This window comes from Bombus vancouverensis, chromosome 3 (genome assembly GCF_051014615.1).
Source record: "Bombus vancouverensis nearcticus chromosome 3, iyBomVanc1_principal, whole genome shotgun sequence".
Taxonomy (NCBI): Eukaryota; Metazoa; Arthropoda; class Insecta; order Hymenoptera; family Apidae; genus Bombus; species Bombus vancouverensis.
The window spans coordinates 2,025,833-2,047,083 of NC_134913.1; the positions used below are offsets into that span (position 1 = coordinate 2,025,833).

Genomic DNA, 21,251 nt, shown 5'->3' on the forward strand with positions numbered 1-21,251 from the left:
AATGGATACATTAATCGAATATTTGAGATCTTCACAGCCCAGTATCGCAAAATTATCAAAATTGAGCTTTCATTCCTCGTAATCGTTTCATCCTTACCGTCACAATTTCCAGCATTTCTTGCCGCGAAATATAACCATTACCATCAAGATCGTACATGCTGAAGGCCCACTTTAATTTCTGTTCCAGTTTACCACGAGATGTTACGCTGAGAGCGCATAGAAATTCTCGAAAGTCGATTGTTCCATCCCCATTCGCGTCGAATGTTCTGAATACGTGTTCTGCAAACTACGCGTAACATATTTGTGAATAATGTGATAGAACAATCTCAAATAAATAGTTATAATTACGATAAAATGTATATAAATGAGCATATTTCAATGTTAATGAAAGTCGTGCTTTTAGTAATTTTAGTAATAAAAGAAGAAGAAAATTGGAACCAGACATTTTGAAAATTAGTTAGGACGACTGCTTGATAGTAATTAATGCTTTGAAAAAATGTAAAAATTATAAAAGTTTTATCATTTATCAGATGAATTAATTTTATTTAATTAATACGTGTATACCTTCAATAAATTTTATAAATCAATAATTTAATTTACCTTAGAGGCATCACCGTAAGGGAAGAAATTTCCATATATTTTTTTAAACTCTTCTACGCTGAGGTGCCCACTCGGACAATCCTTCAAGAAGCCTTTGTACCATTCTTGGATTTCAGCATCTTTAAAAAGACATACATTTTCTCATTGAGTTGGTATTACGTTGAATGAATCTGCCTGACGATGAGATGTGCAAATAAAAATTAAAAAGTTAAATCCCTTCTCCCCCTAGTTCTTTGTTAGAAGTTTTAGATTTATTGAGTTTGTTCTTAGCTGTTAGATAGAATTAAAGTGAAAAAAATATTAGTTAACTGAATTTCGAATTATTTATTATTGAATTGAATGTTAAATGAAATACATATATGAACAAAATTGATGAAAATCTACCTGAGAATTCCGTATTTTGCTTGAGGTCTTCTAATACTTCTGGCTTCAGTTTGCTGTTTTGTTTTCCCATGGTTATTCGAAGTCCCCTTTTAAAATTCCGTCAAGGGGTCTCAGAATTCAATTAGTGGATAATTAAGCACTAACTAGTCTACTATTCTACTGGTGCCGTTTAAAACAGGCACTTCGTGGCTGGTAGTTTCCACCAGGCACGCCTGTAAACAAGAAAGAGTACATAAGTGTTTGTACCTATTTGTTTAAAAAATTGTCGAATTACATGATCTCAGTGGAAACCGGGCTTTTGCGGTTTTCTTCATTGGCCATAGAAAACATGTGTACATTCATGAATCATATTCAAAGAGAGATGGAAGAGGAGAAAGGAGGAGGAGATAGGACTACGGAGTAGATTATGGACTCGCTGATATTGTTTCAATCCTTTATCGACTTGACGAGGCGGCGAGATGAAACAGCTATGCAACGTGCACTTCTTTATGCACTATCGTTCAAAAGTACCCGCACACCTGCTGATTTCTGACTAAATGATTTTTAATTAACCGCAGTAATTTTTTTCTTTTATACTTCTGAACGGTAGTGTAGATCCACCATACACCACAAAAACCGAACTGTTAACATTATATTTGCACCTATAAAGTCATACACATTCACACCATTGTTACAAAACAAATAAAATGTTAATGTGGCTCTAGTAATGGTAAAAAGAAATATAGAAGAAACAGCAATTTTGATAAAAGAACGTCGATGATAGTATAACAATAATAATGATGATAATGATAACAATAACAACAACCACGATAATAATAACAATGATGATGATAGTAACAATAACAATAATAATAACAACAACAACAATAATAATGATGATAATAATAATAACATCAACAACAATGATTACAACAACAACAATAACAACAACAACAACAATAAGAATGATAATACATTTATAGCATACTGTGATTTATTATTATAATATTATTAGTAATGATGAGTAATGTCGATATTTTTCGTTTTTTTTTTCGCGGTGCATACCATTTACGAACAAATTATGTTTGATTGTTTAAACGAAATACTAATAGGTATCGTGCTGACGTAATAAGTACATATATATTAGATCTTATTAGACCAATCACGTGTATTACGAACGTGAATTAAAGGTGTAAAATTTAAAAAACATGTTTCTGGAATTATGTCGGTGTCTGTTCAAGTCTGAAAGCATTTCTATGTATGCACAATATTTTATATTGTATTTTAGATTATTTAAAGAAAAAGAACTAAAATCTAAAAAAGACATTCATTTAGTTTCGATTTAAAGGGAGATTCGATTAATAATAAAATAATAAATTATCCATGAATAGTTTGTAGTTCTATGGTTACAATTTGTATGTTATCTAAAATTTTCTCTGCGAAGGATAAAAATTATGTGACTGAGTCGTAACGCAATCATCTCGAGAGTATTGTAGTATGTCAACTTTAAATTAATATCATTTTGTCTCTAGCAAGTTCTATTATTCTCATTTGGTTCTCAACACTTAAAAGTAAACGAGAATCAAAAATGGTCATTAGACATGATTAATAATGTATGTTAATGATATTTAGACTCATAATATTATCCGTTGCGCTTGACAATGTGCTGTAGATTCTTACCACCGATAATCTACATAATTTTAAGCAAATGTATGGATGGCGTCAAGTAATTCTTGTAAAACACATTCTCCTGTATCTATTTTTATGTCGACCCATAGTATAATGTTCATACTGACGCATTACATATACCTGTATCATGAAATACGCATGTTTATTAATACCAATTAATTAATCGATATACTCATATCTCAGAAATAATTCATACTACTAAAATATCACAAAATAAATGCAATTGTACGCTTTAATTTGCAGCATAATGTATGTCAATTTCAAGATGCGTGTTTTAGAAGTGAACTACCGATCTTATAAGTACGATTAATCATTGGATCACGAATATTTCTTGCCGCTCTGAAACTGAATAATAGTTTTAATACTTTATTTTAGTAAGTTATGAATAGAAACTATCGGTCATAGTTTGATTAATTTTATTAGCTGCATATTACGTACGTAATACGTAACTTGAACTACGAATTTTCTTATTTTGTGATCCAAAGATTATACGGCGACTCTAACAGATTATAAAAGTACGCAGAAGCGATGACAAATATGATTTAGAACAAACTTTTATGTATGTAACAAGATGCAAGGTATCTTTTTCGAATTTGTATTGAGATTTCAAAGAAAAATGGGTTGATTGGTCTGAAATAATACTACAATCGAATACTGAAATTCAGGTACTTGTTGCAAAATTATCTGTTTACAGAAATTTCTTCCATGTATTTTATGTTGGATGATATTTGTTAACGATAAAACAGTTTATTGCATGAAATGAATGTGCGATAAAATAAAAATATCCTTGAAACTATTTTATAGGTTGTTACAAAAATATGGTAGATTTCATTTTCCACAATATGTGACCCGTCCCAGTTTTCTTCAAAATCGCGAATTAATTTTCGCAATTAATTAATTAATTGCGAAAAAAAAGAATTAATTGCGTTTAGCTACATTGTTATAGTCAGTTCTACGATTAGATCAAATGGATTTGAAAAAAAATACATTTTTTTTCCTTATGGAAAGATTCAAATGTACATTAAGAAATGTTATATATAGTATGTATATGTATATGTATACACACACACACGCACATACATAACAAGTGTAGCAGCCGCCTTTTTGTCTCATAAGTTTTTTGGTAAATGTAACGCATTAATTGTAACATACATTAATTCATAATACTACATTTGTAATTTAATGATTGGAATAAAATACATAATAGCAAAATTCGGTTTATTCAAATAATAGGTTATTTCTAAAGAACATATATATATCATTTTTATAGTTCTTTAAATTATTTTGAATCATTATTTTCCTTCTTTTTAACATGTCTTTTTAAGATTTTTAATCATTAGGCAAAAAACCAACTTAATGAATTTCTTAGACCTTGTATACAGTGTTCTTGAAAATCGAACATGTTTGTGCCCTATGCAAGATTCTCGTTAAAAGAACGCATACATATGTATATTAAATAACTACAGATAAAAGTCGGTAAAACTTTTCTTAAAGGACGTTATTTCGCACCCTTCTTGAAATATACTGTATATACAAAATTCATACAGTATTGTGGCGCGCATTAGCTAGGTTACATAAGAATTTTAATATCAGCAAAATCAATGTTACTACGTTAGCAAATATATATATATATATATATATATATATATATATATATATATCTCGTTTCCTTTCATACATTTTACATTATTTAATGAGTATAACGAATGCATATACAATTTTTAGTTACACGTTTCTGAAGAGACACAGAGATCCGAAAATCTAAAGACTACAAAATAATCTATAATAAAACTGTGTAAACATGCTGGTTTTTGGAAGAAGTACGTATATCTCAAACCTTTCAATTTATAAGATAGCAAGGCCATAAAGTATACAGTCATAAGATTTTGTCAAATCGTCGATCGTGATTTCAAATAAATTTACAATCTTATTTAATAATCTTATACTAAACGATACGAATATAATTATCGTTCAATTGCACATTGAACTACCTCTTACTTGTTATTATACATTTCATAAATCTTTCCACCGAAATATATTTATTTATTTTTTAGTCTTTTTTTTTGCTCTTGGAAAATAAAAAGTAACACATAACTATCACATACTTTACGACGCTATTACATATAATTTATTACATTTTTTATTTAATGTTCTATTTAATATGATTGGACACCAGCAAAGTATACAAAAATTTAATAAGTTATCGAATAAATCTCTTTACAGATTTTGCTTTTTCCTAAGAAAAGAATTTTTCTTAATTTAATTAACTTACATTCAGATTAAATTGTTAAAAGCCTTTGGTTGTTAATTACATAGTCTGGTGAATTTCGAAAACATTGATTCTAAACAATTTTATTTATACAACATCAAACTAATAATTTTATTACGATTATATTTCGAAATCTATTCACTGGTTTGATGGTAAATTAATGACAGCTTTAAAGATTCGAAGTATGAATTTTAAGATTTTGAGGGAACAACAAGGAATTCATTTACATAATATGATAGAAGAGTTTATACATATTGTTTCTTTAGTATCAAGTTCATATTTAATAGTCAGCATAAAAACGGAAAGTAGATGCAGAAGCAGCATTATACAACGTCAGCATTAGCATCAAATGAGAAGAAGTAGAGAAAGAATAGCAGAGAAGATATTTTAAATTTGAAGTATCTGTTCAAATTATGTTCATTATTACAATCTATTAATCTTAGATTTCTACAAAGGCTATATATTCTTCAAATATATCGAAGACTACTGGTCCTAAAGAGCCTATATACTAAATAAATTGTCGAAACGACGTCGAAGTATGTAAAATCAGAAATAATAATCGGCAGTATATTTTGTCTGTCACAAATATATACATATATAATTATGTTTTTAGCAATTGCAATTCTATGAGAATTAAACGAATTTTCGAGCAATATACAGATCTACTTTGAGTAATGTAATTTGCATAAATCCGTTTGTGATAATATAATTTCAAAAAAAAGAACAATTTTTATAAATAAAAAAAATAAGCATGAATGTAATAACGATATTTTCTTTTGTATCTTCATACCATTTTTACATTTAATTTCAAACCATATACCGTCACTGATGATACGTGTACCATTGCGTTCGAAATGAAATATACAATGAAATTCTGAAATTAATGTTATCATAATAAATTGTATAATGTATATCATTGTAATGTGAATTTTGAATTAATTTCAATTATTCAGTAATTTATGATAATAACGTGAAAGCGAAGTTTATTTTGTTTTATGAAATTTAAAAAATTTCATTTACACCGCTTGGAAAGTTTTAACAAGTATTACGTGTAACTCGATGCAATGAAAAGCATTAAAATATTTATTCAATTAGAAGAATTTTTGGAATAAGAATATAAAATTTGTGAGTAGTGTTTTGAAAATTTTTTTACATACAAAGCAATTGGAAGTCACGAAATATATTTCGCGTATTATTATGACAACAGGATTTTATTGGTGATTCTTTAAATAAATTAATCATTTATTTGAAAGTATAATTCGAATTGAAATTCTCGCTTCAATGTTTCAACAGCTTACGGATTATTACACGAGCAGCACAACGAACAAACGAGTTCGACTTTCGTCAGGGTTTACATGTTACAATAATCATCATATATTTATCCCTATATCCATATTCATACCCATATCCATATATTGGTATCAATGTATCTTTATTAATAGATATATGGGAGATTAGTCTCGTGGAATACATAAATTACATGAAAGTATTTATACAAAATGTAAAGATATAAGCATAAATACATTGCTAAATTTTGTCATAATATCGTCAATAATATTGTAAAAAAATAGATTATATGATAAAAGAAGCTGCCTATCCTAAAATATATTTAAAAGACTTAAAAAAGAAGAGGAATACGTTCTATATATCGTAATATGTCCCTTTTTGAATGCAATCATTTCACGTAAGACACTTTTATCGCACCCCTAAAAGCAACAATGATATTTTATACATTGAAAGCAAAACTGGTCTAAACCACATTTCTTCTGAAAGGATTCATGTGATCCTAACTTTCGAAGAAGGCCTGAAAATAAAAAATGTCTACCATGTCATTCGAGGACTGTCACGAATCTCTTTATCGCGCAATACATAGAGTATATTTGTATTATAATGTTTTGTTTTATAGCTGTAATGCGTAATTTATCAAAAAGTTGTAGAAAGAGTGATTAGACTGTTGATATTTATGAAAATCCATGTTTTTAAGAATACAACTAAAAAATGGGAGCTAAGCTTTGTTTCCCCTACGAAATATCATAATTGTATGGAAGAATATTGTATCTTGAATATTTTATATATTTTTGCCTGTCATGCGCATTCTGTGCATTTCTTGCACCTTTAAATTTCCCACAAATGCATAGAAATCCGCATTCTAGTGATAATTATTAGTAAAAAAAAAAAAAAAAGATAGAAGCGTGCCTTTTAACAGGTTGGAAGTGTGATTGAATGTATAGGGAGGATAGAATGGATGGCGTAGAAAAATATAAAATAGTATAGATTTGTGAAATAGCGTAGGTAATTCAATTTTTCGCTTGCATTTGAATTTCTCATGTTTAGCTTGAAAGATTCGTAGTTTCAATTGATTATACTTTCGGATATTTTTCATAGTAGATTTCATAAAATATCCCTCTATGGGGTATATATTAACGGTAGAATATTCCATCAAAGTGATTAAGCATTGTTCATTGAGTTGTTACTTCGTATATTACGTTGATGTAACAGTAATTGTCGTTTTAATAACTTTGACACATATTACGAAATTATTGGGATTGTTACGACATACAAATATACTGAACTTTTGTAACTTAAGATTAATTCAGTAAAATACTTATTGGAGATAAAATGTGAGTACGTACTGAATGTGATATTTTTACTATCCGGTGAGTTACGCCCCTTTCGTACGTATTAACGTACGTATTTCGTACGTATTGACAAGATTCAAAGATGTTTAATAAAATGTTTTATACGTGGGCTTATAAAATGTATTTCGTATGTCAGTATGTACAAGAAAACATGAAAAAATGAAAAAATACAGATAACTTCTTTACGAAGAAAACAGATTACTCGTAGAGTTAGATGGTTTTATTAATGTATTCTTTTATGAGAGCAATTAATTTTTCATTATTGAACGCTGCAAAAATCAAAGGTGGAAACTGAGATGTAACAACGTGTTTGTAATATATAATGCACTTTGGGTTTGTTCTTAAGCTTTATAAAATTTTTCGTCTATATCCATTGACTCTTTCAATAAAGAAACTTGTTATTTCGATTGTCAATGCTGCACTTTCGATTTAAGGAGAATTGCGATGCTTTGTTACGCATTATCCTTCAATTTATTGGGGACAAAGCAAAAGATCACGAATAGGGACACAGAACGTGAAAAGTATCTCAACATACATGTATGCATATACTTGTAATATGTCTATAAATTAATAATAATACGAAAGTTGCCTATTTCTATTCATCTTTTTCTGTCTTATCATTTTAAACAATTAGTTACGTAATTAGTCGACTATAATTTGTATGAAACAAAATGAAATAATGCAATACAAAATCACGTTTATTTATGGACAATGCCACCATTTGAGGACATTTTTAAAAAAATCAATATTGTGCCGATGTATTTAAATGAACGAATGTCACTGATTATATAAATTGCAACGAATGAATAAAGATCATTCTTTTTTTTTATCATACCGCGAATGAATAATATATTCACTCCGTATAATTATGTATTTAAAGATTTTGGGAGTGTGTGCGCGCGCGCGGGTGAGGTCGCATCTTTTCTCCAATATCGTATTAACGAACAAAATTTGTTCACGTTTAAAATTGACTGAAATCGTAGTATGCATGATCGAAGCACGAAGTTGTAAAAACACGAAGAAAACTTCGTCAGGTCGATTTTCGTTTAAGAGGCAATGATATGTACTTAGTCTACTATACAATACATAATATGTATGTAACTATACGGATAACGCGAGCGATTTTTGTTTACATCAACTGCACGAACTGCATATTAGTACATAGATACCTACTTACTTCTTGCTTACAAACCTTCCGAGCAAATCCTAATGAAACGATATTTTACCCGTGATTTATATAAATTCGTAAAATCTCAAGTATTGTGTCGGCAACCTTTCTTTCAAGAAGAAAAATTATTTTTTTATTTCATCTATCTAAATAGTAATGAATGATCTATAGGCTTTAAAAATCACAGATAACTCTGATGTAAAAAAAAAGAAGAACAAAAATAAGGAATCAAAATAATAATGAAATACCATGGATAAAAGTTCATTAACGCCATACCTTTCGTTCGAATTGCTTTCTGCTTTCTTATTTCGTTTAGAAATAAAAGAAATAAATTTTGTAAAAAATTGTACAGTTAATTTTGTCGAGCGGAAGATTTTGTATAAAATTATTAATCTGCTTATGGGTATACTTTTGATTTCCATTGAGCTACATTAAGCGTAAAATCGAAGTTTATTACGAAACTGAAAAATCACATGGATGCATAAAAGGATAAGCGGAATTAAGCTAAAAATGCACAAGGCAATTTTATGGGATTCAGTTGCGGATCCGGCCAACGTGTATAAATTCATTAAAAAATTAAATTGAAAATAAAATTTATAAATCATTTATATTTTCGTGCCAATAAATAACTGAATGTCGGATTGGCTGCCGATTCGAGAAAAATCGTCTCGTGCATTTTCATCTTATTACGCGTGATCCTAGAAATGAAAAAAGCAAAAAATTGCATGCGTGCTGGTAAGCAGTTGTAGTATAAATTTCAGAGCTGGTTACCTTGCTTCCATATTTCCTTACCACAAAGAAGTTAACGAGTTACAAACTTTATAATTTTCACAATATATCTCCTTATTACCAGCTGATGAATGTATTATTATCTATATGCTCTCATCTTAAATTATTGCAAGTAAATTTAAAGGGACAACATCGTTGACATATTTTTTATTCAACATGAAGTTCCTTAATCTCCGTTAAACTATAGATTTTATCTGTCGAATATATTCCATTACTACCCTAATTTTAAGGAACGTAGTGCTTGATGCATATTACACAATAATACTAAGTATTCTTTGTAGACATGTTATATTGCACGCATATACATTGCCAACTTAAATGTTTCGTATTTATCTTCTAGTTTTAGACGACGCGCGTATATTTTATACACTCACTATAATACGTATATGAGAAATTATACAGTGACACTCATGAAAATTTTAAATAGCGTAGCATGTATTCTTAGTAGAATGAATAAAAAATAAATTCAGGACCTACGGTATTTAGACTGGTATAAGACATATCAGTGAAATCTTTGAAAAGTATAGAATGTTTGACAAAAAGGATTGAAAGGAAGAATTTGAAGGAATGATTTTATATTGTCAAATAAAATGCAATTAAAAACAGAAACAAAATTACAATGCAAACAATATTGTTTGATTATAGAAGTTTGAATATCCAACGAAATAATGTTTGAAACCTAGTAATTCGGCAAATATAAATATAATTTGTTTATTTCTAAGTTTCATAGTATTTTATAACGTACGATCACCCTGGAAAATATTTTCTTCATTGCCAGACACTCTATACAGATAGATCGAGAAAAATTTCAATGAAAATGTTAATCAGTTAACTATTGACTAGTTAATATGACATACCTTTTTGGGTGTGAAATGTACCATTTGAAGTATATCGTGCAATATAAAATTGCATTCCTCGATTGAAAATTTGTTCTACCTATTCGACAGTACTCTCTTGCAATTCGTTGTGTTACCATCACTCACGAAATGTCCTAGCACTTTGTCGTCGTTGTTCAAATTATAAAGGGAGAGCAACTGTCTGAACCGTTTGATCACGAAACATTGAAAAATCCTGTCAAATTACGTCTAGTAATTAACGTTCACCTTAAACGTCAATCTTAAGGTACTTGCCGCGGAAGCATCAGTTTAAACTCCTCGATGCAATCTCATTGAAATATTTCTTTTGCGTTTACATCCGACAACGAAATTGCAACTATATAAAATGTTAAAATGGTCATGATTGCAAAGCGTTGCTTGCCGATGTTGTCCTCTTCACAGTCTAAGTGTTTTTTTTGTTTTTGTTTTTTTTTTTTTTTGTTGAGAAGTTGGGTATTTTTTGGATGTCTAATGCTGGATACTTTCCAAGTAGTCAACGTATGAGTTCCTTCGTATCACCGGTTGTAAATTCAGATCAAGGGTGGACTCCTTTCGCGTTCACAGCACTTAAATCCGATTCCTTAAAAAGTAATCTGTCGACGAATTCTTTCGAGAAATTATTCGATTCCGGTAACTCGACTCGAAATTAGAACGTAGAAAGACAACGATTCTTTAGTTATTGTTCTTTGCCAATTGCAATTCTGGGAATTAAAGGTGTTCTATCAGGTTTTCGTATTAACCATTGTAATGCTGCAATGTATCCGCGCGCACGCGCGTGTCCGTGTATTTGTGCGTGTATGCATGTGTACGGGCGCGTACGAATACGTGCGTCTGTATATGTATGTATAATTCTACAACAAATACGTTTCGTATGAAAGACAGATGTATCTGAAATTGCTTTCATCGCTGTTGCTCGGTCGGTTGGTATTTTACGAATGTTTTTTGACAACAGTGTACTATTAATAATCGATCCCGAAACAAAACACGGGAATTAAGGGGCCAGCATTTTTGAAAGCTCTTCGTCTTGAAGGCAACCTTTCAAAAATTCCTCCTCGGTAAGTTGACCGTCATTATTTTCATCCATTCTTGCAAATATGTTTTTCGCTCTCTCTTCTGCACTGTCTGCTGGTCTGTTGCTCGAGCATGCACCGAGCATGTCGTATATTGCCTAGAAATAGAAAAATATAATCTGTTCAATTTTTGTTTCGTTTTCGAAAGTTCGTAAGCAGAGCCCGTTATCATAAAAATAGGCAACAATTGGAAAATTCGAAGCTTTTTATTTTTTTAGTGAATTTGAAATTGGCAAACTGACGGCGAACCTCTCTTTTTAATTGTATTTAGTGTCATACTTCATCTTGAAAAATTCATTGATATCGACGTAAAAACTAAACGATTTAACGTGAAGTGACGTAGTCTTTTTGCGCTATCTTATCTCTAAGCTGTAAACGTACGACCAGTGTAAAACAAAAGGAAAAAGATATAAAAGATTTCGCTATTATCTGCTAGAAGAGAAATATATATTAATGTGAAACACATAATACCTGAACGATCTTAGTCATTTCTTGAATATCAATGACGCCATTTCCATCAACGTCATACATCCGGAAAGCCCACTTTAGTTTTTCTTCTGGCGTCCCGCTAGACGTTACATCGATGGCCAATAGAAATTCCTGCAATAAAACATTACGATTTCTGTAATAAAAGGTAGGTAATATCCGTGTAGTCACTGATGTTGACATTTTATTTCTGTGTAATAACACAATTTAATTTTCTTGTCGGCGAGCAATAATGTAGACTTCATAACACTTCATGTTACACGATTTATATTGATAATAAAATATGCACAACTGTACATTTGAAATTCGTAATACAATTGATGTGCGCGTATTTCTTTTTCCTCGCTGTTGTCCTGTTAATAATTCGAAACTCTTCGTAGATGACAGAAAAGTTATTGGCAATAGTTTCTTAGTTCCAAGAAATAAATGTAGACTCAAGATATCAGTCCAATTTCAACGAGGCTCTGGACACCATCCTTGGCTTCTAAGGTAACTAAATTATTACATAGTAAAGTGCGATAAATTCTCTTGAGGCTCGAAAGAACGCTCCATTCAATATTTTTAGTTTGTTAAATGTTTGTTTCACTCGCGCAAGGAACATCGCTCGACCCTGCAGCGTTCCTCCATCCTTTGATCTTGTTCAAGACACTGTTTATCTACCAATCAAAGTAGATTTTTTACAATTAACGCTCAAGAGACGTATAATCTCACTTTGAGAACTGTCTACTTTCATTGTCAGAAGTTGAAAAAACATTTTCTGGTATATCTCGGAAGCTAGTAGAGATGGAACGACTGTCACGAGGTTAAAGAAAAAACAGCTTTTTAAGGAAGAATACAGTATTAAGAAAGTGGATGCGCTAATCTTTGGATACCTTGACGCTTCTACGTCAGGTTCGCAGTGAATTTCGAGCATCGCCGTTGAAGATATAGTAAAGTTGAACTAGGTCATCTGACGCCTGAGGTAGACAAACGGCGAGGGTTTTAAAGAACGAAGTCGAGGGCGAGTCGGCTCTTTGCTCTTCCTGACCTCCGAAGTGTCTCCACTTCTCGTATTGACCCCATCGACGTGCTGGCCCCTCTGGCAAATTTCTGCCATCGGCTACTTCTCTATACTATGTATCACTGGCGTAGCCTTTTCTAAAGACCTTTGTATTTGCAGATGTATTTGCTACAGACGGCAATGTTGATAGGTCGTTGATGTTATTTCGTAACCATTTATTCTACCAGAATTTTACTGAAATGTACCTTTTTTTCTTTTTCGTATATTAAGGATCGCAACTTTTAGCTCTATACCCTTTTGAATTTAATAAAACTCGTATACTTCTTTTTCAGTCTTTCACCGTTCGAAGCGAAACCGAGAATTATTATCTCCAAGAAAAATGAGAGAATTTATTTAATCTCTAAAATATCAGTTGTATATCGTCTTCGCGAAAAACTTCAATACTGGTCGTACACCTCTTACATGTCTTTTCTATAAAATAATTACTGAACTCGTTGAGTATTGAATATTTTTCAGTGTGTTTGCGTATTCAGAGATTGGTAGGCAAGCCATACCTATGTGAATAAGGGATGTGTGGTTGGCATGGCATTTCGTGGATGTAGAGAATTGTCGTTGCCTCCTACTACGTAGTAAGGACTGTTAATGTCACTTGTCCATGGTTTTGTCCACGACTGTGTCTGATGCGATGGCGATCCAGAGATTTCAGTTTCACCTAAACGATCTTAGAGATAAAGGGAGCCGCAGTGTGGAATATCAAATTCGACGTGTATCGTGACAAAAAATTGAGAATATCGATGTATCAGATGTTGATTAAGCAGAAAGAACAATTAGAATATTCTGTAATATGAATGGAGATGAAACCGAATCTTGTAATAATATTTTGTGTGCGATAATTTTGTATTGTACAATAAACATTACTCAAATCTATTCGTCAGCTTTGTATCTTCTACTTTATATAAGAATGACTTACTTGCTTCGCTTATAAACGCAAACTCTTCTGCACTCCACGCATGAAGATAAATCGCGTAATTCTTTTCAGAAAAACGGTAGTCAGCGAAGTATCGAAACTAGAATATTTCTTTAGAAACGGAACGTTCATAGTCCAAAACGATTTAAAAAGTGAGAAAGTTTAATCATGCAGAATAACTGCGGTATCAGAAGCGTTCAAGTCCTATTCTTAGCATATATACTTGCATGTATTATCCTCGACGAAAGACGTACTTCTCCATTCGCGAAGGAACATAATAGTAAAAATAAATTTGAGGAGATCTCATCTTACCTTAAAATCGATGTAGCCATTTTTGTCCATATCGAATGTACGGAAAACATGGTCGCAGAATTCTTCCGCATTGCCAGATGGGAAGAACATTTTGTACATGTCGACAAATTTTGCTGGCGTTAATCTACCATTTGGGCAATCTTGCTATAACGTAAAGAAAAACAAGTGTTTGTGTGTCTGCGTGTACCTTTATTTAGAAAAATATTGTTATGCTTATGCAATTTTATTTCAAAACCAAAACTATCATATTGATTGCAAGGATATAATTTTTTCTCATTTTACTTAGAAAGTCAAATAACTAATTTTAAGCAATTTTCTTAAAAAAGTACAGAAATTTATTTATATACGCAATTCGTTCCGTAATGTATACATAAATTGTTTGCGCATAATATAGTTAGAAATTAACGTCGAGATGAGCAATTAAGTAACACTTTACGTGTTATTTGTTACGCAAGCAAATGTCATAGCAATGTAGTTATTTTAAAATCCTCTTAGTGTAAAAAACATTTTAATCGTCCTTTTTAATGATTCTACTATATATATATATGACGAATACACGTATGAGCTATACATGTATAATTGTAGAATAATCTTTGGATCTATCTTCTGTTAAGTATTTCTGGTTCCTTAGTACGAGAGATATTCTGCGACTTGGTAATTTATAAATCAAAATCAATTTTTTTGTAGATCTGCATACAAATAGGTAAAATATCCGCTAAGAAAAACCAACGTAATTAGTAATTGTTATTCAAGCAAATAGATTTCTGTCAAATCTAATGGTACAGTCAAATTCGTCGCTTAAAAATACAGAATTCGTTTGCACTAAATGGTGTTTCTCACTCTTTGTAAAGAGATTATACACTAACAGTGAAATGGTTTGAGTTAGACGATGTTTTACAGTTATATCGACGTTGATGGTTTTGCTAAAAACGGAAATAGAGTGTGAAAAACCGATTTTCCCTGGTGGTTACGCGTACGCGTACGCATTTACAGGACGAGGGAAAAAGAGAGAAAGAGAAGAGAATGAGAGGGAATGCAACAAAGCTCTGAGGCCAAAGTCTTTTACACTTTTCGAACGAAATTGCTCGTTACTGATAGAATAGTAGGAGGATCGAACATGTAAACTACTAAAACTCGTTTATTTAATTTTCGATTGGAAAACTCAAGTACTGCAATTGAGGAACAAGAAAGTTTGCGTGAGATAGGTAGGTATACGTATATGGAATGGGTTGAAACATGTCCAACGGTAACGGACAATTTGCTTAGTTTAATTTGTTCGTACCACGTGTATGGGTTTTGCTTGAAGTGTTTAAACTATCCGAGAAACTTCGAGCAATTAACTTTTTCGAGGAATTGGACATTTTGATCGGGATTGATAGAATTTGTTTAAAGTCCAATTAAGGCTAGGACTATGCACTTTTCGAAGAAGCCAATGAAAACTTATTCAGTCCAAACTAATGCGGATTATTTATTTTTATCTGATTGAATAAACTCGAGCAAATACTCAAGGGGCTGGCTCGATGGACAAGAAGAGAATCTTTCAAGAATCGAGTTTATACCCAATAAACCGTTTAAGAGAGCGAACTTTAAAGATATTTCATATTCTTTCTATAGCTCTCATTTAGCGATCGATAATGGCCGCAATAGCATAAATGATCAAAGATTCATTGATTTACGTTTCTATTAATATTTTCTTCTTCGTTTTTTACTTCTAACAATAGATACTTTCATAGCTCGTAAAATGTTTGAGCGCATAACAGATTATACTTGATAGAATGTTGATAAACGTAACAACCTAAAGTATAGATTAGACAGGGACATGATATTGTTATCGTTAATACATAATGATAAACGTAGAAAGAATAAATCTATAACATTAATATGAAATAAATGTACACTTACTTTGAATCCTTTGTACCATTCTTTTATAGTTGCTTCATCGTATCTTGTGTGTGATTTAAGGAAATCCATATCCTCTTTGCTCAACTTATCTTTGCTGCCGAAACAACCCATTTTGAAATCTACAACAAAGAATAACGCGTGCTACTATTATTACCAATCAGTAATTTTCTTCTGTATTATTACTAATAATAGAATTTTTATCGTTGTCGAACTTGTGTCGTAAAAGCTTTTGGAAAATACTCGAGGGAGAAAGAAGGAACATAAAAACGAAGAGAGATAGAAAACGTGTCCTAGGGAGTAAATAGGGAGCAATATAAATGAATAAGTAAACGAGAGAGAAAAAGAGGAAGTTGCCATGAGTGTATTTATATAGAAAGAACGTCATTGAAAGCATAAGCACGCGCAAAACCGCAGAGGAACAGAAACGTAAAATAATGTCGTAATGAGTAGCCAATACACGATCCGAATAAAAAGTTTTAAGAAAGAGGCAGTCTTCAAGGCAAGTTGATTCGTCGGCTGAAAGAGTTTCGTTTTCCACGTCCGAAGAGAGGAAGTCGGGGCAGCTCGTGACTTGCCTAGGAATTAGACTATCTTAAAATGGTATTAGAATCCGACAGACAGTTAACTGTGTATTTTCTGCTTGCGTCATAAACTGCGGCATCAGAGAATTACCTTCATTTTGTGTCTATTAGATAAGTGTGCGCTATTTTAAAATATACTTTATTTTTTACCAAAAAAAAATATCGCAATATACGTATTTTTATTTCAGATATTTTTTCATCTGTGCAGATCGTTATTTATTTTCGCATATTCAAAATCAACATAAATGCATAAATATCCGCAGTTTGTTCATAAATAAGAGACTTGAACGCGTAAATTATGTTCACGTTTGCGAATTACTGATCTTCTAGTTAGCAATGGCCGTGCAAATATTAGCCATGCACAACTCATGATCTACTAGAATACGTCACACAACGCAGCAGTTAAAAATATTAGTTGGTAAAATGGTCGATAAACAACCAGTTTCGTCCTTGCGAAAGAGTTAGGGAATGAGAAAAAAAAAAGATCAGAAAGACTCGTTACAAATACTTATTATTCATTAGATATAGGAGAAGATCTATCATAAATACGTATGTCTACCGTATAACGATTACGCTACTCTAGCAGGATTTAATGGCACGCTAACACGTCGCGTATCAGAGGTCCTTCGTGCAACGACGGACCAACGATGAGACCTCGTGTAACGCGAAGTAAATGTAGGACATAATTAACACAACGCACACATCAGGAGACCTCGCTGTAAAGACGACACCGATCTATGTCAATTGAATTGCACCCGTTTCCTCGGCTACTTACTGGATTAAGCTCTTGCCTAAGAGATTAATTACCTGTCTTACACATAGCTACGTCTGATATAATTTATAAAAATCGAACAAACAACATATAACCAAATTTGGTGTAAAATTTCGTTACGCCATAACAGAAATCCTAGATCGAATAGTTGTCGTGGACATGAATTTTTAGATGGTACAAGATATTTTTTAATGATCCTGAGTCTATTCAACCTGTAGGGCGATAAAGACGAGTTAATTCGACGCTATTAATCCAAATTTCTTAGATATGATGGACCACCTATTTTTTAATTCATAATTCATCTTATAGATATTTATCTACATAAAAGACAATAAAAATGTATGCATTTATCAGAGAAGAAAGTATAAGAAAGCAATCAATCTTTGCAAACACAAATGCTTAAAAGCTTTTGTTTGAAAAAGCAACAAAGAAGCATTGTTCAAGTCTGGCTTGATGTTTCGTATCGTTCGTCGATCATTCGTAGAAAAGGATCACAGCGGTAAACAATGAACGTGTCACCATTGAGAGCGTCGCGTATTGGCAATTACATTCACGTCTACGGCCGTATTACTGCGCTTATAATACCGGGAGTATCATTGGTATGTATTATAGCAGCACACAAGGACGCAGGGAAAGTGACACAGTTTGCGCCATAGTTGAACAGAAGAAAATCGACGAATCGGTGGAGAAGAGAGCCGTTAGGAAATCCCATTGTTTCCTATCGGTCTGGCTACCATCAACGTGACGAGTCGCTATTCTCGAGTGACATAATCTTTCGTTGGTTTCAGTCACAAAGACAGTCGTCTTAGACTAAGTAAGTGTAACGAAATCAAGGACGTTTTTAAAGCTTAACAAATTTTTAAAATTTTTGAATTTATCCATGCCGTTTCATGTACCTTTATAATGACAGTAAATTTATAGAATGATGCGTATAAAATTTATGAATGGGAATGGCTGAGTAAACGCGATCGTAAATTACTTAGAAACAAGTGATAATCTGAGAAACAACGGACGTATTAAAATTTCGAAGAAAATTTTGTTGACAAGGATATTTTCTACGAGTACTTTTCAAGTCGTAAAAGTTTTATGTCGCGAGTATGAGTGGATATTATGGAGCAAGGAGTTAACAATTCCAAGTTTCAGGTTTTAGTTTCGCCACGTATATTATCAATTTTCATTCTCGGGATAGAATCTCAGCTTTTGGCTCTTGGATTCTTTGAAAATTTAGTATCGTTAGTACTAATTGGTTAAGTACATTTCCCGGCAAATTTTATTTGTCCTCTTTGAGTCTCACTGTCTTCCAGCTGTTCTTGTCTTTCGTTCTCTATTTTCTACCCAAGAGAATCGTGAAGTGGATTAAAGCGTCAAATGGACGTTGCAATCTTAACTCTGTAAACCAAAGAAACAAGCTTAAACGTGTCAAAGGAAATCAAGTATTCCACGATCCACTGTCTCTTCGTTCTATGGGAATACGTGTACATATCTTGGTTGTCTAAATGTTAGAGAATTTCCTGACGACAAATTGTAAAATTAGAACAGTAGATGGAAAGTAGAGGAACACAATAAGTTAATCAAGCCAGTAGGTAGATCTTAATAAGACGAACTTTCATGGTTCCATTACTGTTAAATTATTACGACAACTGTACATTGTTACTGAACACGTTTTATGTAATATTCTATTCAAATGACAATTTTGTGTACCTTACGTTGGGTCAGGTATTCGGATATAATTTCGTCTCATCGTTTACATAGCACGTGATGTTCTATTTAAATGATAATCTTACATAGTTTACTTCGATTCACATTTAATGTTAATAATATTTTCAAATTTTAACAATTTTTCACAATTGAGGAGCTTTTTGTATGAAACTTCTGACACAGAATTTTTCATATCTTCTATGTTCGATAGACATATCGCAGATATTCTCAGATCACGTATTTGTAGATAATCGATAAAGGAATGCATAACAGCATAATCATAGACATAAAGGAAATTCCGTAAGCATAAAAATTAATGGCAAAGTAACGAATGACGAAGATGTACCTATTGAATGAGTTAGATGCTTCAGACACCAATAATATAGAAATCGTACAAAGAAAATAAAAGTCAAGAAAGAGAATTCATTGGGGCATTGAATCCTCGAAGGCAAACCAATATCTAGTAAGATATGAAAGGAACAAAGATAAAGATTCTCGTTTATCAGCACACGCGACATACGGATGTGACAAGAAACGAAAATTGAGAGGGAATCTGAAGCATGTTAAGGAGATATCAAGAGCAATAGAGGCAAGAGAATCAGCAGAATAAGAGGCAAAAAAAAAGAGAAAGAAAACTAACAAAATATGCCAAGGAATCTCACATTCAAACACTGAAATAAAACGCAAAAAGAAACCAGTCACGCACAAGAAATCAATTCGAATAATTTAGTAAGTCACATTCGGATTCTCATCAGAATGGAGGAGTTTATGGTCGATAAATCGGACCTTCCATATCAAACCAGTTCATCGCTCATCCGATCAAACCAATTACCCAAGATTAATTTAGTGGGCAATATTCATTATAAGATCGCGTATCATACGATTTGATTCGTGAATACGATATACGCTGTTCATTAATAAGAATGAATAAATTTTTTATAGTAAAAAATATCTTACAGCGCAAATAGATGTATAATATATTTTTTGTAAAATATTTTGATATATCCCTTGTCTTGGATGTTAGCTGACCAATAATATACTGTCGATTCCGAGTAGTGTATGGGTTTTGGTAGTTGTACCTCTGGGAGCTTAATATATACTAGCTTGTAATGACTAGTAGTGGGCAGTAATATCCTTATTGCGAGGGAACTATTGAATATGACCATATTAATGAATCTCTGAGACTAGTCGTACAGGAACTACTGATAAGCAACGTTACAAGAAATTCCGTAATTTAATCGTTCGTTTCGATGTTATAAAACATTTTCGACTATGACCCTATAATAGCATAAGTTTGGCGATTAACTGTTTGGGCCACTCGTTTTACTAAATCGATTAACAGAAGCAGCATATCTGTGCTTCCTGGAAAGTACGTTATTTGATTTGTCGCAACCCTTATCTCTCCAATGTAGGCAACAAATGGTTTATGCACCATTCCTCACTTTTGTAGAAGTAAGAAACAACATTTGAACACTAAGCTTCGTGAAAAGTAGGTTGGGCGTGTCAGGCCCATGACATAGCTGCTATGTTCAGCAGATTTACACTGCCGTCCCATAAATCACGGAAAACTTGCGAATTTTGAGCATAAGATTCAATAAAGTAGGTTTATATAAAATCCTCAAAACGTACAAAAAGGATGTCATTTATAGATATTTTCGGATGGCGAACTTTGACGCTATTTTTCGAACAAGTGACGCTTATTTTCAATGAATCTTTTTTTAAACTAATTTAATAGCTGGGTTACTTTCTTTGTGGTTCATAAACGATAGTACAAATTCCTAAACTTTTATCTGTGGGGACATTTTAAAAATATAATGTCCAGTGAACCACTTACTTTGGTAAGCGAATTGAGACAAAGAATCGGAAACTGCTGGCTGCAGATGAGAAAACAGTTAGGAATCTTCCAACGTGTGTGTGCTTTCACAAAGAAACACACTAAAGTGTGTGTTAAAATGGACCGAACTGAACATATGCTGTAGTCAGACGCAAGTAATACTTTACTGATAAAAACTGTTGTAACTGCAAAACTAATGATATTTCGACCCACATTCATTAAGACTTTTTTACTTGT

The 21,251-nt window shown here is 32.1% G+C and overlaps 2 protein-coding genes and 1 long non-coding RNA gene across 10 annotated transcripts in view; 1 reads left to right on the forward strand and 2 right to left on the reverse strand.

Moving 5' to 3' along the window:
• The window catches only part of Nca (neurocalcin homolog), a 79,915-nt gene that overhangs the window by 7,165 nt on the left and 51,499 nt on the right, over positions 1–21,251 (reverse strand). For 2 of the 3 annotated variants that reach the window (XM_076617399.1, XM_033347045.2), the window contains exons 2-4: positions 985–1,196; positions 601–719; positions 98–286 (exon numbers count right to left, since the gene is read on the reverse strand). In XM_076617399.1, coding sequence (XP_076473514.1) covers positions 98–286; positions 601–719; positions 985–1,054 — 378 coding nt within the window. In that variant the 5' untranslated portion in view covers positions 1,055–1,196. Of the gene's footprint in view, positions 1–97; positions 287–600; positions 720–984; positions 1,197–10,374; positions 10,492–21,251 lie in introns of those variants that run through there. The other variant, XM_033347046.2, reaches the window with a different exon arrangement.
• Positions 1,936–21,251, reverse strand: part of LOC117164163 (neuronal calcium sensor 2) — a 70,674-nt gene continuing 51,358 nt past the window's right edge. For 5 of the 6 annotated variants that reach the window (XM_033347054.2, XM_033347047.2, XM_033347048.2 and 2 more), the window contains 4 exons: positions 16,130–16,248; positions 14,228–14,371; positions 11,934–12,062; positions 1,936–11,560 (listed from right to left, as the gene is read on the reverse strand). In XM_033347054.2, coding sequence (XP_033202945.1) covers positions 11,384–11,560; positions 11,934–12,062; positions 14,228–14,371; positions 16,130–16,240 — 561 coding nt within the window. In that variant the 5' untranslated portion in view covers positions 16,241–16,248 and the 3' untranslated portion in view covers positions 1,936–11,383. The remainder of the gene's footprint in view (positions 11,561–11,933; positions 12,063–14,227; positions 14,372–16,129; positions 16,249–21,251) is intronic. The other variant, XR_013058063.1, reaches the window with a different exon arrangement.
• Positions 11,968–12,713, forward strand: LOC143302495 (uncharacterized). Its single transcript, XR_013058067.1, has 3 exons — positions 11,968–12,096; positions 12,329–12,437; positions 12,514–12,713. It is a non-coding gene; the product is annotated as an uncharacterized LOC143302495 (long non-coding RNA).